Raw genomic sequence first — 21,103 nt, forward strand, 5'->3', positions numbered from 1 at the left:
TCTGTTGCCCCGCACGTACGTGTGCAGACATAATGATTAATTTGTTTATTTACTTAGTATTAAATTAGTGATGTGAGTATCACTTAGTGTCACTAATATTCGTCACAATATGTATTTAATTAGCGAGACTTGCTAATATTGCTTTATACAATGGTTTTTGTTATTGATATTAGAGAAAAATTGCAAAGTTTACAAACGGCGATATATAGTAACAGCGGAAATATTAAAAACAAATATTCCTAAGCTTTCAATGTGCGCCTAAAACATTCCACACAATTAGGATTATATAACATACAGAGTGTATGTAGCTACATAGTGAATAAAAAAGGAATATCAACAAAAATGCAATTCTTAGGGACCAATTGCAAAGCGAGAAGCAGGGCATTCGTACGGCTGAGTGGTTGAAGGCATCTGCCTTTACACCAGTATGAATTATGAATGTGGGTGTAGGAGATACCTGGGTACCTGTCAATGGAAGCCCCAACCCCACGGTGTAACTTAAACAATGATCAATATACGTTGATCGGCGGCTCAACAAGTTGTTACCAATCGGCTGAATTGGGTGTTCAAGTCAACCAATCTTGGTATAGCCGGGGAGGACTATCTAACCCCCCCCCCCCCCCCCCCATTCCATTTCGGGTTAATAGCACCCGGTTGCACGGCATCTCTACCGCGAGTTCCGTGCTTGTCTCAGTATCCCTCTTTCATTGATTTTGTTACCTCAATATTTGATTAACATGTTAATCACCATGAAATATGTGTTTTTGTCACAATTAAGGAATGTGACCAACTTTTTCTGCCCAGCCGTAGCAACAACGTATGATACATTGTTCACAACGATCAGCAATTGCTTAGACATTGCTTAAGGCGGCACCACCCTCCAACGATATGCACCATCTTGTTATGATCCAAAAGGCCCGTTCGCTGTGAACTAACTACCGCTAGTTATTAGTGTAAATGTCTTTCCAGCATGAATAACTACTTCAATGTTCTATAAACTGAGAGCATCATGTTGCATCGACGTTACCTGCTTTTTAAGCTTTAGCCTTATTCTTGTTTATGTTAGGTTAGGTTAGGTGGCTTTGTTGGCCATATATATATTATTTAACGCCACCTTCTGTTACCTGTCCAACTCTGTATAGGTATAGGGTGTTTTACAATTTGGTAGCCGCACGCAATATCCTTTATGTTCCACTTGGCCGCCAATGCATGCCCGAATTAATTCGAATTAACAAAATTAAAAACTTATATTTCTTTGGGCACGTCCGTCCGTAATCAGATCAACTTTATTCTGTATCATGTTTTTCATTTGGTGACGGGGGATGCGGTTGCATTTAACATGCGTGTTGCCAACTTCACGCGCTTGTCAAATGCAACTTAAGCCCCACGCACATAGGCTACATTATGTTATTTGCAATGACTTTATTTTATCCTTATATGACCCTTCCTTTGAAAAAGAGGAATTTGCCAAAAGGGTCACCTTTGCCATATTCCTCTTTTGCATTTATGAATTGGTTGGAATGAACGAATATATTAGGGTGCGCTTTGCTTTTTTTAAAATTCGTTAACTCGGAGCAATTTTATATTTTTTTGTTACCTAAACTTAAAGTCGTTAATATTACATTCGGATTTTTTGTATTTTTCATTTTATGTTTTTTTTTTCTCTTTTATATAGGTATATAAATAAGTTCGTTCATGAAGCTTCTTCTTCTTGCATTTATATTAACAAATATGTGTAAGTATATATTAGAAAATAGTTTTGGAAATTGGAATTTTGTACATAGTGAATTTAATAATAATGAATTTGTTAATTTTTTTTTTATATATTAAAGTAGCTAACATTTCATAATTTTTTTTGTACGCTTATAAACAATATGTTAAATTGAATTCTCTTTTAACTTAGTTTAGAGAAAACATTACATTAGTTTGTTTTTTATTTTTGTTTTTTTTATAATTTTTGTGCCTTCTTGGTTAGCAATAAAAGTTGCCTTTTTACCAAATACTAACTCGAAGGGAGAAAATTTATTGTCGAAAACTGTGCTAGTTGTTGTATTATGTAGGAATGTAAAGTATTTTAGATAAATATCCCAATCATAAAAGTATTGTTTAAATGTGCACGTAGGTAGGTAGGTTAGGTGGTAGCTGCCCTGATAAGGATAGCTCACTTGGAAAACAAGAAGGTCCGTTGTGATACTACATACAACAAAAATAACGGTGACTTAGATCTAGCTACTTAGCGAATCGTTGGGTAGCAACGATAAAGCTTCGAATAATACCGATCTCAACTTTGGATAAATCCTCGGGAGATCCAGGTGAGTCGCGACCGAAGTACTTTCGCCTAGTTCTGGCAAAAGCTGGGCCATCAAGTATGAAGAGATTTGGTGATTCCACCTCATCCTCTCCCATGCAGCTGCAGCAGGATGCAGTTTCCAGTATATTGAGACGTACCGCATAGATACCAATGGGACAGTGCCCTGTCAATTACCATTGATAGGTGAGCCTTAGTGAACACAATTATTTCAGCAGACCTCCTGCCATCCACTTTCGGCCAGAAAGGTCTTGCTACCCTGCAAGACGTGGTGTCCGCCCAACGTTTGCTGAGCTGACTCGAGGCCCAGCTATGGAGGAGCAATCCACAGGTGGCCAGCGGAATACCGAAATCCCTACAGCCATCTTCATCCGGTTCAGTTGTACCGATGCGGGCTAAGAGATCCGCTTGACAGTTACCCGGGATATCACTATGGCCCGGGACCCAGATAATCTTAATTGTAAAATAATTCGATGCAATCGCAAGCGAGGTCAAGCACTCCCAGACCACCCTCAATCGCACTGTAGTTGAGCTCAAGGCCTTGATAGCCGCTTGGCTATCAGAGTAGATGATAAATTCCCTAACGGTAGCAGCACTGGATAGCACTGCAGTGATCAGCCAACGTAAACTTGCGGCTTACATTTAGCTCTTCACAAGAATTGCACAAAAGTATATAAGTATAAATTGGCAAAAATCTCAAAAATGTGGTAATCACGGACGCACCGCTTTATTCAAACAAATCTTAATTGGTTTTTCACGAAACCACCGTTTTATATCAAAAAATCTCGTTTGGTTTTTCACGGGACCACCGTTTATAATGAAAACAAAAAAATCTAATTTATAGGTTACCTGCAGACTGCTTATTTAGTTCACTCAGTCTTATATGGTGATATTTTGTTGGAAAATGTACGTATTAAAAAAACCTGAAGTAGAATGAAAATTTGAAAAATGGAAAATCAGACGTGTGAAACTTTAAATGGAAGATTTGTGTAATGATTTGAAAATTTGAAAGATGGAAGCTTGAAAGTATGACAATTTGTAGCATGAGTTGAGAAATTTTTAAATTAGAAATTTTAAAATAAGAAAATATAAATTTTTAAAATGAGTTGAAACTTGAGAAAAAAATGTAAATGTAAATCTGCAAATGTTGAAATTTATAAGATGGTTCAAAACTTTTTTTAAATTGTTGAAAACTGTTGTATTATTAGTGGTTAAATTTAGACGGACGCACCGTGTTGGCAAAAAAAAAAATCCAAGTGTTTTATATAAACGGACGCGACGTTGTTATCAAACAAATTCAAAATGTTTTATACGAACGGGCGCACCGTTGTTATCAAAAAAATGTATAATATTTAATGTGGACGCACCGCATTTAATAAAAACTGTAATTTTTTTTGTATACATATATTTTTGTATACATATATTTCACGAAAAAATGTTTTTTCAGCGTTTTAAGCCAACATTTTAAACAGCCTCTGCAGAACCAAGCACACTACCTTCACGCCACGTTTTCCACTATACCACTGCGGTTTTCACTTTCTTTTTTTGTTGATTTATGTTACCTCACCGCTGCTATACCACCGTCAAAACCCGGTCACGGTCGCCATACTGCATCGACGTTACCTGCTTCTTAAGCTTTAGCCTTATTCTTGTTTATGTTAGGTTAAGTTAGGTGGCTTTGCTGTTTGCTGTTTGTTTTCTAACATCAAGAGGAAAGGACATATCCCCCTGCAGTTCCAGCTTCCCAACCAAAAGGTAATCTCAAATTGTATATATTTTAATTTGTGTACAATCTTTATGTGAAATAAAGATACTATATTAATTAAAATACTATTAACACTTTTTCCTTGTTTTTCCGAACTATATCTTGACCGGCACTATCCCTGAGCTGTGGCCCGGCCAAGACACTCATGACAAACATTCCAAAAAGTGTTGTGATACCGGTTTTATAGATATCCTCTTCAGCCATTGGAAGGCTCTGACCAAATCTAATTTTGAAAAGATTTTTTTTATTTCTGAGATTCATATTAAAGTCATGAACGTGGGGTAAAGGGTAAAGGTCAGGAACAGTCGCCACATTAAGTCAACGAAAGTCACCACAAGGACCCCAATCATTTAATTCCTTTTTGGGTACTAGATGAAGAGGTGATGCAACTGAAGAATTTGAAGGCCTACAAATACCTGTTTTAACTAAAAAATCAAATTCCGTTTTAGCAACTTTGTACTTTATCGAATCTAAACGTCTTGGTTTATGAAATGGCAGATTTCCTTCTGTAACAAGCCTATGTACCGTATCATGTTTTACCGGCTTTGTATAATCTGGTTTCATAATCAATGAAGGAAATTCTTTTAATAATTTTGAATACTTATTATCAACTACAAAAAATTTTGGAAGTGAAATATTACAAACACAAGAAATCGTATTAACAGGAAGACTTGTTACAGGACTCGACTAAGAGACCATATTTGCACAGAAAGTCAGCACCGACGATAGGTTTAGCTATGTCAGATATTAAAATGTGAACGGAAATAAATTTATATTTTTATATTCAAAACCTTTTTGCCATATGTGGAAATTGTTGAACCCACTAGCTGCTATAAGAATTAAATCTGAAGAACTTTATGAGGGAATTTTGCTACCGGAAGTACAGATATTTCGGCTCCCCTATCAATTAGAAAATTTTACTTCTTTGTTTTATCATAAATAAAAAGGTGACGCGTGGAAATATCTAAATTCCCGTTGTTTGTCACCGCAACAACGGATGTCCTTAGTTTAACGAATTTTGATTTTTAGAATATGCACAAGGCTGTTGACATTTTTGAGCATTATCTCCAAACTTATAATCGTATCGAAACAACCAATTCGGATTATTGCGCGAACTAGATCTGGATTTACTTGTATACCCTCTCCCAAGGTCATTCCTATTAGTAGATCTCGATCTGGAATTTTGGTTCATTTCTTGTCGTATAGCACTCAATTCAAGGGAAAGTTTCTAAACATTTTGACATATAATATTGATTGGTAAGGAATTGGTAAATTCTCAATTATTGAACCTTGGGATTTGAAATTTTGAAAACTATTTAGATCAGAAACTTCTGACCTATTAACTACTTGCCATATATTGTTAGCTAATTTTGTTAATTCATTTATGTTATCTAAACTAGAGCTAGCTAATATTGCTTTCATATTATTAGACAATTTCCTCATCCTAAATTTTCTTAAAATATCTGGACTAAAATTTGAGCCAGCAAGTACCAGAAATGGCCGATAAAATTCAGAGGGCTTAGGATCACTATTTCCGAATCTGACAAAATTGTACCTAATTTTTTTATTTTCGCTTAAAGAATGTCTTTCAATATGGACTTTCTTTAAATGTTCAAATTTATTATGTTGTGGGGGATTCCGAATGTAATCTAAAATTTGAATTATAACTTCTTGAGGTAGTGCTGTAATTGTGTGTTCATATTTTCTAGTGTCGTCTGTAATGTTTTTTGTGTTAAATTGTGTTTCTACGTTTATAAACCAAGCTTCTGAACAAATTTGTCCAAAAAGGTGGAAGCTTGACGGAGGTAGCACAAAACTCGGCATTATATTGATTTGAGAAGAATTGTTCGGTAAATCAATAAGCTAATAATTTAAATTATGCGTGAGTGTATAAGTGTGTATATTGTGTTGTGGAGAATGAAACAGTTTAACTAGTCCGAAGAAAGTTTACAAATTTAGTAAAAATTAAATATCCACATTAAAAATATTTATATTTTATAATAATTGTTTAAATAAACAAAATATATGTGGTACCCTGTACCATACCTAAAATTCCATAACTATTCATTTTTGTTATCGTACCATATACTTTCATTTTCTTCCTTCTTTTCTATTCGACATCTCATCGCAACCGGTTGTAATTTGGCTAAGATCATTCTAATTGATATCTCATTAAAGTTATAATAGTATTTAAAGCATAAAATCATTCGGTTTATTCATTTGGCATATTCCTGACATTGGTAAGATATAAACAAACAACGATTTAGCCAAGCCGCTAAAACTGGTGACCCCGACGTGATCATTTGCATTCACGCGTGGCATACACGCGATTTCAACCAACTTTGAGGTTAGCTACTTTCGACAAAATGACGGACAGCGGTTCGCCACCATCTGAAATCGGAGTTAATTCGCCACCTCCACCTGTCTCAGGCACAATAGAAAACACTGTTGCAGCTGTATACGCCAGACTCCCGGTACCACCAATGAATTGCTCCAACATAGAAGCCTGGTTCACTACCATGGACTTCTGGTTCACTGCATCAGGTATCACTACCGACAGGCAAAAACTTCAACTGTGCTGGCAGCACTAGACCCAAATGTAATTGGCCAATTAAGCGACGTTATTGCATCAATACCTACTAGTGATCGCTTCGATTTCATCAAACAAAAAATAATTGCACATTTTGCTGACAGCGAACAACGACGCCTCAACCGCCTGTTATCAGATTTGCCACTCGGCGACAAAAAGCCATCCGAGCTTTTTTATGAAATGAAACGTGTCGCAGGTAACTCGGTCAGCGAAGCTGCACTCAAAAGCCTCTGGACAAAGCGATTGCCAGACGTCACACAGCCGGTAATAGCTGCCTTTTCCGGAACTGCCACCGATTTCACCAAAATTGCTGATTCAATAGTGGATGCCATCGCCCCCAACAACATCAACCGTACTAAATCAGTTCAGCCAAACGAAATCGGTGAACTACGCACAGCTATAGTTGAATTAGGCAAGAAATTTGAACGATTTACGACGCGTTCCCGCTCCCGCTCGCGGAGTGGCAGGCAAAGCCGTTTTGCGCAAAGGTCAAACAGCCGTAGCAACTCACACGCTAATACACAAGGTGCAGCCAACTCATCCAACCAAGACTGTTGGTACCATCAAAAGTACGACCGCAATGCCCGCAAATGCAGAAGCCCTTGCCGTCACAAGAATCGTTCCGTTCAATCAGTCGACACAACATCCACGTCAGCCTGACTACCACAGGCTGCGGCAGATGGTAACGAAAGGTGCGAAGTGCTTCGCTTGCAAGTCCACGATCAACATTCGAATAAAACATTTCTCGTGGACACTGGTGCCGATGTATCCGTTCTGCCTCTCACTGCTAAAACATATGATGTCCGCCCAACAGCAACAAAGTTATATGCCGCAAACGGTTCTGCAATCAAAGTTATAGGGGAGAAAAGAGTACACGTCGACCTAGGCCTGCGTCGAGATTTTCAGTGGTCGTTCATTATTGCTGATGTAACAGCGCCTATCATTGGCGCGGATTTCATACGCTATTACGATCTTTTGGTAGACCTGCGCCGCAATCGACTCATGGATAACACCACGAATTTGTACTCCCCTGTAACAGCAACAACTACACTTAAAACTGCGGAAATTAGGACTTCCGATTCAACATGCCCATTTGCTGCAATACTCGCAGAGTTTTCCGATACAACCAAGTTGGCTCCTCACGGTGCTTCGACAAGATCTACGACCTGTCACAGGATAATAACAACTGGTCAACCCGTTTTCGCCCGACCACGACGTCTTCCGCCCGAGAAGCTAGCTTCAGCACGAAAAGAGTTCGAGTACCTAATGAAAGTCGGTGTCTGTCGCCCATCGAGCAGTAATTGGTCAAGCCCGCTGCACTTGGTTAAGAAAGCCGACGGTACATGGAGACCATGTGGTGATTACAGGGCACTCAATGCACAGACAGTGCCGGACCGTTACCCACTCCCTTATCTCACCGATTTCACTAGCACTCTACGAGGTAAGTCAATATTTTCTAAAATTGACCTCCAGCGAGCTTTTCATCAGGTACCCATTCACGAAGACGATATTGCTAAAACCGCCATCACAACACCCTTCGGGCTGTTCGAGTTCAAATTTATGACATTTGGACTCTGCAACGCTGCGCAGACGTTTCAACGACTAATCAACGAAGTGTTACAAGATATTGATTGCGCGTTCCCGTATATCGACGATATTTGTATCGCTTCAACGTCCATCGAACAACATCGCAACGACATACGCACTGTTCTTCAACGCCTTCGAAAATATAATCTTGCCATTAACACGGCCAAGTGTGAGTTCGGCAAAAGCGAACTTAAATTTTTGGGACACTTAGTCAACGCGCAAGGAATTCATCCTCTTCCGGAGGGGGTTGTTGTTATTCGTGTAGCTAAGCAACTGAAAAGTTTCCTCGCGATGTTGAATTTCTACAGAAAATTTCTGCCGAACGCCGTTTCATACCAGCACCACCTCCAAAGACTAATAACTGCAAATACGAAAAACGATCGTACTCCGTTAATTTGGAATCAAGAAGCAGAAGACGCCTTCAGCCGATGCAAGTCAGAACTAGCAAACGCAGCGCTCCTCGCACACCCGGTACCCGACGCCGAACTTGCGCTTTACGTCGACGCATCAGATACTGCAGTAGGTGCTGCATTACACCAAAACGTAAATGGCGAACTCCAACCACTTGGGTTTTATTCCAAAAAACTCACGTCAGCACAGCAAAGGTATAGTACGTACGACCGTGAATTAGCCGCAGTGTACCAAGGCATGTGTCAGTTTCGATATATGATCGAAGGTTGCAAGTGTTATGTCGTTACCGATCAACGTCTTTTGGTATTCGCCTTCCGACAAAATTCAGAAAAAGCTTCACCTCGACGAGTACGACAGCTCGATTTTATCGGACAATTCACCACCGACATACGCCACACACCAGGGAGTCAGAATGCTACAGCCGACTTACTATCTCGCATTGAAGCAATCGATGGAGTTATTGACTACACCAAGGTTGCTGAAGCTCAAAAAACCGACACTCAACTTCAACAGTGGATTAAAGAACCAGGTACGCATAAAAATTCGTTAACTCTTAAGTTTTTCCCGATTCCCAACAGTGACCGCCAGCTGGTATGCGACACTTCAACAACGACAGTTCGTCCTTATATAACGAAAGAGTTTCGAAAGGCCATACTTACAAAGGCGCATGGTTTATCGCATCCAGGCGTACGGGCAACGACTAAACTGATCACTTCTAAATTTGTCTGGCCAGGTATCCGAAAAGATATAGCGTCCTTCGTGCGCTGTTGCCAAGCGTGTCAGCGGTCCAAAGTACATCGTCACACGAAGACAGCACCAGCAAGGTACGACCCCCCACAAGAACGATTTTCCCACATAAATATTGATATCGTTGGTCCCTTTCCGCTATGTGAGGGACAGCGCTATTGTCTCACGATCGTCGACCGATACACTCGATGGCCAGAAGCCGTCCCCATGGCAGACATCTGCGCCGAATCAGTCGCCAAAGCTCTGCTTTCGCAGTGGATTTCACGTTTTGGTGTTCCAGCACGCATAACATCCGACCGTGGTAGACAATTCGAGTCAGCCGTATTCGCCGAACTGATCAGTACTATTGGAGCAAGTCATTTGAGAACAACGCCTTATCACCCTCAGTCCAATGGCATCATCGAGAGATGGCACAGATGTTTCAAATCGGCTATTTTGTGCCATGAACCAGCCAAGTGGGTGCTTCATTTACCAGCGATTTTACTTGGTCTACGAGTCGCGTTCAAACCAGACATAAATCCTGCCATGTTCGTATACGGGTCAACACTACGCATCCCAGGTGAATTTTTTCAAGAGGTAAAATCGAAAGAAGTCACCAGCGAAGCCATAACGCAATTTCGATCTTCAATTGAAAGGCTACGCTCAACACAGACGACGCACCATTCAAAGCCACACCCTTTTGTAACCACCGCTTTGCAGACGGCTACTCACGTATTCGTGCGAAACGACTCAGTGCGGCCCTCGTTAACACACCCGTACGATGGACCATATCTCGTCATTAAACGAAGCCCAAAATTTTTCAAAATAGTTGTACGAGGGCGAACCACAAACATAAGCGTCGATCGGTTAAAACCAGCATTTCTTGCCAACGTCGACAACGATGACACCGCGCCAAGACAAGTAATACAACAGGAGGTATCACAATCCGCAGCAACAAGCACTACACGCACGGGTAGACACGTTAGTATTCCTCTGCGATACCGATGACGCATCTAGAGGGGGAGTACTGTGGTACCCTGCACCATACCTAAAATTCCATAACTATTCATTTTTGTTATCGTACCATATACTTTCATTTTCTTCCTTCTTTTCTATTCGACATCTCATCGCAACCGGTTGTAATTTGGCTAAGATCATTCTAATTGATATTTCATTAAAGTTATAATTGTATTTAAAGCATAAAATCATTCGGTTTATTCATTTGGCATATTCCTGACATTGGTAAGATATAAACAAACCACGATTTAGCCAAGCCGCTAAATATATATATATATTGTAACGAATTTGCTGGAATTCCTCTTATTTGCGACCTTCTGCTAACGTTCGAATCACTGAACTATTGAATAAATAACTCCGCTTTTCAATAATGCAAAATGGCCTTTATTAAAGTTCTTCACGATAACACTACTATTAGATAGCGTCTTAAATCAAAACTGATTGTCGTGCCTCTACTGTTTCGGCCTTTTATACTCTGTGATTTCTCGTTTGCATACTTCTAGGCTCTTCAAGAATTTAATTAGTTACTGCTATATAATTATAACTACAGATGCACGTGTATAGCTCTCATATGCGCGTGTATTTGTGAGCGACACTTCCACAATTATAATTGCCTACTTTTGGGAGCATCTCAGATAAGATGCATGTGTTTGTATGGGTGAGCGACACTTACACAACCATTGCATACTTTCGGGAGTATCTCAGATTTATGGATGTGGTTGTGCGCTGCTTCTCCGCTGCGTGTACGTACATATGTGTAGACATAATGATTGAATTATTGATATGCATACAAGTCACTGCTTAGCATCGGCTTAGAGACGATAGTATCCCTTAGTGCTGCTAATATTCGTTACAATATAATTCAAATAAACCTTTATGGCCTGGGCCTGTGGCCATTATTGTGCAGTCGTCGGTGTAGGAAACGATAGTATCTCCTTCTGGTGGCGAAGGTAGCTTTTATATGTTGAAGTTAAACAAAATTGGGGATAGTACACCACCCTGTGGCACCCCTTGTTTAATTCTCCTTGGTTTCGTTCCTAAATTGCACCGATTCCTGCCGACCACCCACATAATTTGCGGTCCACCTTTTAAGACATGGGGGAAGGGTAGACCCTTCCAGGTCTTGCAGTAACGTGCCAGCACAATGCGTAATGTTCTGTGGTGGGGGTTTTGATTTAAACCGCAATTTATCTGGGTGCTAATGGCAATTAGCGCGGTGGTGGTGTTATGGAGTTTTCTGAAGCCATTCTGATGACAGGCTTGCTGCAAATTTGCTTTGAAGTAGGGGAGCAGAATGGCTTCAAGCGTCTTGGCTACTGGCGATAGGAGAGATATCGAGCGATATGACTCTCCTATGTGGGTTTCCCAGGCTTTAGTAGTGGGACCACCTTGGCCATTTTCCATTTTTCGGGAATGACGAAGGTGGAAAGAGACAAGTTGAAGACATGCGCTAAATATTTGAAACCCTCTTTCCCTAAGCTTTTAAGCATCGGCATGGTTATGCCATCTGGGCCCAATGCTTTGGATGTTTTAAAATGACCGATGGCATCCTCAACCTCTTTGGCAGTGGCGGTAATTAGAGACGCGCTGAATTTATGCTTATGAGCGTATTAGTTCACCCTCCGTCTATCTTTGTCGACGGTAGAATGTGTTATATATTGTCTGCAGAAAACGCTCGCGTATTTTTTGGCATCCGCCAAAGGCGATAGAAATTTTGTCATTGTGCTTAGACGGATTCGATAGGGACTTTACGGTGGACCAAAGCTTACCTACACCGACAGAGAGGTTACAACCGCTTAGGTGCTCCTCCCATTTCACCCGCTTGTGTTCATCCACAAGCAATCTGATGCGTTTGTTTATATCCCTTATTTGGGTGTCGCCGCAATCGAGCTGTCTTATAAGGTCACGTTCTCTCGCTAAACTTGCGGCCCTCGCCGGAAAGTGAGGCCGAATTTCGGAAATTCTACCGGTGGGAATGAAGCGAGCCGAGTCGGATTCAATGACCTTGCGGAAAGCACGCTCCCCTTGGCGAGCATCAGTCGGGGGAGGGCAGCAAAGCGGTTGTCTGTAAAGGATTCGTATTCATCCCACTTTCCTTTTTTAAAGTTTATGAAAGTGAGTTTTTCTGTGACGATGAAATCGGCGGTACGCTCGAGCGAAATAAGTATAGGCAGGTGGTCGGATGCCAATGTTACCATCGGCTGCCAGTTGACGCAGTTTACGAGTCCTGCGCTCACGATTGATATATCCGGCGAACTGTGACAGCTTCCTACCATACGTGTGGGGGCGCCTCCGTTTATTGTGCAGAACACCGTTTCTTCTATTTGATCCGCCAACATCTCACCCCTACTGTCTACCTGCAAGTTTGAATGCAATAGATCATGATGGGCATTGAAATCGCCTAAGATAATACGAATATTGCCAGCGAGTAAGGCGCTGATATTAGGGCGGTATCCACTGGGGCAGCAGGTGGTAGGAGGGATGTAGATATAGATGATTTCTAGATTTGCATCGCCTGACCGGACAGATAAGCCTTGACGTTCTAAGACACTGTCCTTGCGGCCGATGTTGGGATCAAGTAAATGATATTGCACAGAGTGGTGCATGATAAACGCGAGGCCATTTCCATTTCAGCTCTCGCGATCTTTTCTGTGGACATTATACCCACAACAAGTCTGTAAAGCAGATCTTGCTGTGAGTTTAGTCTTTTTTTGAATTTCAGCAATGCGGATGTTATGCCGCTTCATGAAATCGACTATATCCGTGATCTTCCCAGTTAATCCATTACAGTTTAACTGCAGAATTCTGAAGTGCAACGGGGTACGTCGTCAGTCTAGGAGTAAGTGACGGGTGACTATGCCTGGTGTAAAGTAAAATAAAATAAATTAGAGTTCGAGTGATACCGTCGTTCGGCACCAGGAAAATGAATGCCTTTATTTAAAATATTTTCGGTCTATTTATACTGAAATATTACAAAAAAATTCTTATGTATTACTTATTTACTATGTTACTTATTTAATTTGATTCTAAGCCTAACAACAGCATGTAGCCAAACGTACGCATGCACATTCACATACACATGCATATAGTTGCAAGGCGTGAGAACTTGCTGGCACACATGAATACGCAAACTCAGCAACAATTTTAGTTTTTAATAATGACTTTTTCCGGTCAATTTATTTATAGAATTAAATTTTGGTTAGGCTTTTTTGACCAATGTATTTTAGATGCAAAATAAAAACTTTATTTCATCTTTCTACCCGACGTTTCGCTAGTCTCTCTAGCTTCTTCAGGGGGATATCTGTTTATTTAGGAAAAACAACAAAAAACATTAAAGCAAATTGTTAAAAACCGAAATGAAAACTAATATTACATCACATTTTTATATACACATGAATACATGATAAATATCACAAATCACAAATAAACATGTAACACCCTAATAAAACATTTATCACACTTACATATTTATATTGTTTTAAATATTAAATTATTCTAAAAAATATTTGTACCATTCTTTAGTGGTATCCTTGTCATACTAAACTAATAAATTTGACTATAGACATAAAGTGTAGGCAGCGGCGACGTCATCGGTATCTTCCTTTTTATTTATTGTTTTGTCTCTATTTTGTAAAATTCTTAAGCTTTCCAATGTTAGTCTGGTTTTTCCTTGTTTGTTTTTATCAAGTATCCGTATGTTCGCTAAATCAGCTGTATGGTCGTTTTCTGTTGTGTGCTGTGATAATGATGTGCTTTGCTTCTTTTTCTTTATATCAGCTGTATGTTCGGTTAGTCGAACTTGTAACGCCCGTTTCGTCTGACCGATGTATATTTTGTTGCAGTCTTCGTTTTCATTGCCTTTGCATGTTATTTCGTAGATTACATTGCTTTGCTGTAGTTTTTCAATAGGGCTTTTTGTTCTTGTGAATATCGTCGATAATGTTTGGTTTGATTTGTAGGCTAACGATATTTTCAGTTTGTTGTTGGTGAGTGTTTTGCTAAAGTTTTCTGTGAGTTTCGGTATGTATGTTACACTGAAATATTGTTTTGTTTCTGCCTCTTCTCGTGTTGATTTACTTTGTTGGCTGTTTATTTCAATTACTTTTTGTTCAGTCAGGCTTTTTATTAGGGTGCTCGGATAATTGTTATTTCTTAAAATTTCGTTCATTTTTCTAATATTTTTGTTCCAAAATTGTTTGTCGCTTATTGTTAGCACCTTGTTAATAATATTTTTTGCCGTATTAATTTTATATTTTAGGGGCTGTGAAGAATGAAAATTAATGAGACGGCCGGATGATAATGGTTTTGTATACCAATCAAAAATTAGGGTTCCTTTGTTGTTATGTATTCTTATGTCCAGAAAGGGAATGGTACGATCTTTTTCCATTTCGTACGTGAATTGAATGTTTTTATGGTAGCTGTTAAGGGCATTTAAAATTTGTTCCAAATCATTTTGTTTTACTATCGCGAAGATATCGTCCACATATTTGACTAGAAATTTAATACTGATGTTAAGATTTTGCTTAAGTGCCTTAAGTGTGTTGTCAAGTAAATCATCCATAATTATGTCAGCTATTGTCGGGGAAAGTGGGTTGCCCATTGGCATACCAAAAGTTTGTGTGTAGTTTGTATTATTGTGTATAAAATAGTTATTTTCTAATAGACAAAATTTTAGTATGTCATGAAACTTGTTCTTTGGTATATTAGTTGTGGGCTTAATTTGGTCCCATTTGCTCATGATTATGTTTATGGCTAGATTGGTGGGAATGTTTGTGAACAGGGATACTACATCAAAGGACACTAACACTTCATCTTCATCTACATGTATATCTTGAAGTCTTTCTTTTAATCTGAATACATTCTTGATATTGTATTCTTCTGACGTTACATTTTGAATTTTTTCTCCTATATATTTAGAAAATTGGTAGCAGGGTACATTTACGGAGGATGATATTGGACGTAGGGGCATATCGGGTTTATGGATTTTTGGCAGCCCATAAAGCCTGGGTGCAATGGCTGCGGAGCAGAATAATTTAAACTTTTCACTTGCGTTGATGTATTTTTGTTTATAAAGATCATCCACTATCTTATTATTTTTCTTTTGTAGGGAGTCTGTTGGGTCAGCTCTGACTTTTTTGTATGTCTTTTTGTCGTCTAATAGCGTGTCCATTTTCTCCATATATTCTATTTTGTACATTACCACTGTTTTGTTTCCCTTGTCTGCCTCCGTTATGATGATTTTGTTTTTGTGTAAGTTCAGGAAGGACTTGCTTTTATTGTACGCTGTTGTAATAAACTTTTCCATCGCATTGTTTTTTATATTCCTTTTGAATTGGAGAATTCGGTTGCTCAGTTTATTTCTTGCCATTTCTTTTGCCTTATCGTCGTTCAGTGCTTGGATAGCTTGCTCCATTTCAGCTATTATGTGTATAGGTGAGAAATTCGTTTTTGTTGTAGGTAATGTGAATTTCTTCCCTAGAGATAGTAGCCATTTTACTTCTTCAGGAAAACTTATTTTTGTGTTGTTGACGAACCAATCGTTGTTTGTCCGAATTCCTAGGTTGCGTAGTTGTTGTTCTTTTAAGGTATGTATTTTCGATGCGTGCGTTTCTTCAGTTTCTTTTCCTATATTTTGACTAATGAAGTGTTGTTTGCTTTTAAATGTATTGAACTCTGTTTCACTTAGTTTGTATTTAAGCTCTTTTTCGGTGTAATGAATGCAATCTTTTGTGGTTTTTATATCCAGATTTGTTTGTGTTATTTCCATTTTTAGTATTTTGCGTAGAAATTCAAGTTTGGTTTTTTGTAGTCGCTGTTTTAATTTTTGTGATGTAGTTGTTAATGTGATACTTTTCACAGAATTTTTGAGGTGGTTTGGTGTTAGATCGTATCTTTTGCATTCTAATAAGAATTTTAGGCGCTCAACTTGTTTAGCTAGTTTTGCTAATTGCTTGCTGTAATATTTTAGTCGCATGCATGTGTGTTCGCCATACTTATATTTCATGTGTTTAAAATAGTCCTTCATTTTTGATTTTTCACCGTTTATGAGCCTTTTGTTGTTGTTGTTAATTTGTTGATTATTATTCGGCAGGCCTTCCGAGGTAATTAATAATGACTTTTTCCGGTCAATTTATTTATAGAATTAAATTTTGGTTAGGCTTTTTTGACCAATGTATTTTAGATGCAAAATAAAAACTTTATTTCATCTTTCTACCCGACGTTTCGCTAGTCTCTCTAGCTTCTTCAGGGGGATATCTGTTTATTTAGGAAAAACAACAAAAAACATTAAAGCAAATTGTTAAAAACCGAAATGAAAACTAATATTACATCACATTTTTATATACACATGAATACATGATAAATATCACAAATCACAAATAAACATGTAACACCCTAATAAAACATTTATCACACTTACATATTTATATTGTTTTAAATATTAAATTATTCTAAAAAATATTTGTACCATTCTTTAGTGGTATCCTTGTCATACTAAACTAATAAATTTGACTATAGACATAAAGTGTAGGCAGCGGCGACGTCATCGGTATCTTCCTTTTTATTTATTGTTTTGTCTCTATTTTGTAAAATTCTTAAGCTTTCCAATGTTAGTCTGGTTTTTCCTTGTTTGTTTTTATCAAGTATCCGTATGTTCGCTAAATCAGCTGTATGGTCGTTTTCTGTTGTGTGCTGTGATAATGCTGTGCTTTGCTTCTTTTTCTTTATATCAGCTGTATGTTCGGTTAGTCGAACTTGTAACGCCCGTTTCGTCTGACCGATGTATATTTTGTTGCAGTCTTCGTTTTCATTGCCTTTGCATGTTATTTCGTAGATTACATTGCTTTGCTGTAGTTTTTCAATAGGGCTTTTTGTTCTTGTGAATATCGTCGATAATGTTTGGTTTGATTTGTAGGCTAACGATATTTTCAGTTTGTTGTTGGAGAGTGTTTTGCTAAAGTTTTCTGTGAGTTTCGGTATGTATGTTACACTGAAATATTGTTTTGTTTCTGCCTCTTCTCGTGTTGATTTACTTTGTTGGCTGTTTATTTCAATTACTTTTTGTTCAGTCAGGCTTTTTATTAGGGTGCTCGGATAATTGTTATTTCTTAAAATTTCGTTCATTTTTCTAATATTTTTGTTCCAAAATTGTTTGTCGCTTATTGTTAGCACCTTGTTAATAATATTTAGTTTTGTTTACGTTATCAGCGAGCAGCTCGAAAGCCACGCGTGCTAAGTGTTTTGTAAGAATACATGTATGTATGAGTTTATTTATTTTGGCTACACTACATCACCGTTTTCAGAAATAATCACGTTAGGGATTCTATTACATTTAATTGCTTTATGACTTACATTTTCTTTTTCTTTTTGTTCTTTGGTGTCAAATGATTACAAAGTTTTGATTTTGTTTACTTCATTTTCAAGTGGGCTATTAAATAATTTATTTCCGTCAAATGTTTGTTTGTACATTTATTCATGCGGTGCATTTTTCTTTTTATTACTTTGCTGTTGCACATTTAGCTTGAGCATTGAGTTATGTTTATGATTTTATTCTAATGGATGAACTTATTTTGTGTACTACAATTTTCTTAATTTATAAGTTTGTATAATAAAAATTTATGATTGAGTAAAATAAACATTTAATAAAAATGAAATGTTTTTATACAAATGATTTAAGTCTATTTTTGTGTATTACTATTTTCTTATTTTCATTGCTTAAAGTATACTTATTATTTGTATCTGTATTTTCTACCTTATAAGGAATTAGAGTAAAATTATTATTTTTATCGATATCTTCTACCTTATAGGGAATTAATGTAAAATTATTGTTCTTATCGATATTTTATACTCTAAAGGTTATTAATAAAATTATTTTGCTATTGATATTTTCTATTCCGCAGGTTATTAATAAAATTATTTTTCTCATTCTACAGGGCCCTATATATCTACTATCAATTTATCTATACCCAAAAACCTATTATCTAAAATTATGACCTCCTAGATGAGAACGGTTAAACAAAGCTTTTGTATTGGTAGCCTATTTCAAATTAAAATTGAAACGTATAGAATAAGGTAATGGTTACAGTCATCATGTGTTGAAAATTGAGAACTTGGGTACCTACTTTATTTTTATTTTTAAATATGCTTACTCGAGTATTCATTATTCTTGAACAATTTGTCTCCTAAGGGACAACTGTCTTTTTCTCTTACAAGTCCTAGATTGCCGGCATTTTTCAGCCAGGTTGTGACTCTGAGTTTCTTCATTACTGTTTGTATAGTGTTATTGGCTGGTTTTTTTCTTTTAGAGTTTTGCATGCTTCCACTGAGATTTTCCTTTCTAGCTATGTACTCTTTGAATCATTAATTGTGATATAAATATCAAATTCGTTATTTTTATAATGCGTATGTGATTATTTAGAAGAATAATAAGTACATGCCTTTTTAAAAAATTGCCCATCAAACCTTTTGCAAAGATGTCATGAGCATCCAAAAAGATTATTTAAATTTTTGGTTTGTTATCGAACATAGACAGTGCTGATAAAGCTGTCTCAAGAAAATATACTCTTAATTGAAACGCTTTGAGGGTTATTGTTTGGAAATGGGTTTTTAATAGTAAGGTAATAAGGTTTTTGTTTCTAAATACGCGCTTGAATGCTTTTTTGCTGTCTAAATTAAATTTTGATATAATTTTTGAGCATCATAGCTATTGCAATGATCAATAGTATGAATGCGAAAAAAAACGACTAACTAAACGTCGGGGATATTTTGAATGTTGTTGATTTCTTCTTGAACTGGTGGCTCATATTTAATTATTCGGTTCTCTGATACCTTGTTTTCCGAATTTCCTGAGTTTTCGTTTCCTATCTCATAACCAGCTATGGCTATTGTAATTTCGTTTGCCAATTTTTTTACGTGGTGGCCACCGTGGTGTGATGGTAGCGTGCTCCGCCTATCACACCGTAGCCCTGGGTTCAACTCCTGGGCAAAGCAACATCAAAAAACATTAGAAATAAGATTTTTCAATTAGAAGAAAATTTTTCTAAGCGGGTTCGCCCCTCGGCAGTGTCTGGCAAGCGCTCCGATTGTATTTCTGCCATGAAAAGCTCTCAGTGAAAACTCATCTGCCTTGCAGATGCCGTTCGGAGTCGGCATAAAACATGTAGGCCCCGTCCGGCCAATTTGTAGGGAAAAATCAAGAGGAGCACGACGCAAATTAGAAGAGAAGCTCGGCCTTAGATCTCTACGGAGGTTATCGCGCCTTACATTTAATTTTTTTACACCAAACCATATTGAAAAATAAAAAAATTCCTTTAATAGCTTTACTGTTTTAAAAAAAAAGGACTAATTTAGGCCCAATAAAATTATTGATTTAGTTCTTATGTAAAATTTTATTTTACAAGTTTCTTGTTTGTAAAAATTTTTCTTTTTAAAAATATATATATATTTTTTTCAAAATATCATAATTTATTTTTTCCTACTTAACAAACTTTACAGAATATTGGAATTTGAAAATTTATTTCTCTGCTATTTTGATTTATATTTATTTTTATTTCTATTTCATTTTCTATGCCGCTTTGGGCTTCATATTTTTTTTGCTCTTTTTCGTCATATTCATTGAATCCCTAAGTTAAGTGAGTTAAAAAAAATCTAACTAATTTATTAAAAATTTGGTCAAATTGTCTTTGATTTTTTATGTCCTCTTCTGGGAACATAATTCAATAATTAAGGGGAAACAAGTTTTTTACAGCAAAAATATAATTTTTGCTTGTCAATAGGCAAAAAATTCTTACTTTTATTAGCAAAATCTACTTTTTGTCGTTAACTGGCAGCCATTAGGTTGCCATATGCTTCTAAAAGGAAAAATAAAAATACATAGATACTTAAATGCTAGAGGTATTGCTCAATTTTGCCATGTTATTTTTCCAGTATGTCCCTTGCTGCGGGATTTGACTGCTTCCCTTATGCTTTCTTTTGCTGCGGGATACGGTTGAATTTGCTTCCCTGGTTTGCTCACCCTTCCCATGGGATTAGTGCTCAGGCCGGAATCGTTATATATTCCACTCCGTTATGCGATGTTAATTTGGATCCGTTCATGTCAATATATGCCAAATATTTGCCCTAAATGCTGAGTATATTCCTCAAATATATACCAATTCATTCGACTTCAACGTTTAATGCTGCATCCAATTCCTCAATGTGTCCGGTTTTTTTCATTATTTTTGTCAGTTTAATAAAATACTGGAGGACTTTACAACGGGTCTGCCTTTATTAAAAGCAGCAGCCTTTGAAAGAACTTTTAAAATATTTAAAAAGGAGTCTGCTATTTAATTTCAGCAGCTCAAATATTTTTAGTGATTCCGCCTTTTCAGTTCGGCGGATTTGGCAGGATCGCCATGTAAATTAAATAAAATAAATTAGAGTTCGAGTGATGCCACCATTCGGCACCAAGAATATGAATTTCTTTATTTTAAATATTTTCGGTCTATTTATACTGAAATATTACAAACAAATTCTTTATTTAAATTAAAGTAAAATAAAATAAATTAGAGTTCGAGTGATGCCGTCATTCGGCACCAAGAAAATGAATGTGTTTATTTAAAATATTTTCGGTTTATTTATACTGAAATATTACAACCAAATTCTTATGTATTACTTATTTACTATGTTACTTATTTACTTTGATTCTAAGCATAACAACAGA

General features: G+C 37.2%; 2 protein-coding genes across 2 annotated transcripts in view; both read right to left on the bottom strand.

The window, feature by feature from the left end:
* The window catches only part of sxc (O-linked N-acetylglucosamine (GlcNAc) transferase sxc), a 1,061,542-nt gene that overhangs the window by 177,884 nt on the left and 862,555 nt on the right, over nt 1–21,103 (bottom strand). The window lies entirely within an intron of this gene.
* On the bottom strand, nt 15,120–17,306 carry LOC137247310 (lamin-like protein). The gene is made up of 3 exons (XM_067778382.1): nt 16,823–17,306; nt 15,210–16,659; nt 15,120–15,156 (listed from the first exon to the last, which is right to left on the bottom strand). Exons 2-3 carry the CDS (start codon nt 16,427–16,429, stop codon nt 15,120–15,122), a joined length of 1,257 nt encoding a protein of 418 aa, XP_067634483.1. The 5' UTR covers nt 16,430–16,659; nt 16,823–17,306.

Source organism: Eurosta solidaginis, chromosome 3 (assembly GCF_040869045.1).
Source record: "Eurosta solidaginis isolate ZX-2024a chromosome 3, ASM4086904v1, whole genome shotgun sequence".
NCBI classification, from domain to species: domain Eukaryota; kingdom Metazoa; phylum Arthropoda; class Insecta; order Diptera; family Tephritidae; genus Eurosta; species Eurosta solidaginis.

Bases quoted from the DNA above. Each gene is read 5' to 3' on its own strand.
- LOC137247310 (XM_067778382.1), bottom strand. From the start codon at position 16,429: ATGAAGGACTATTTTAAACACATGAAATATAAGTATGGCGAACACACA. The intron at 15,157-15,209 runs GTTAGTGTCCTT...CCACCAATCTAG, and splicing joins CATGTAGATGAAGATGAAGT to CCATAAACATAATCATGAGC.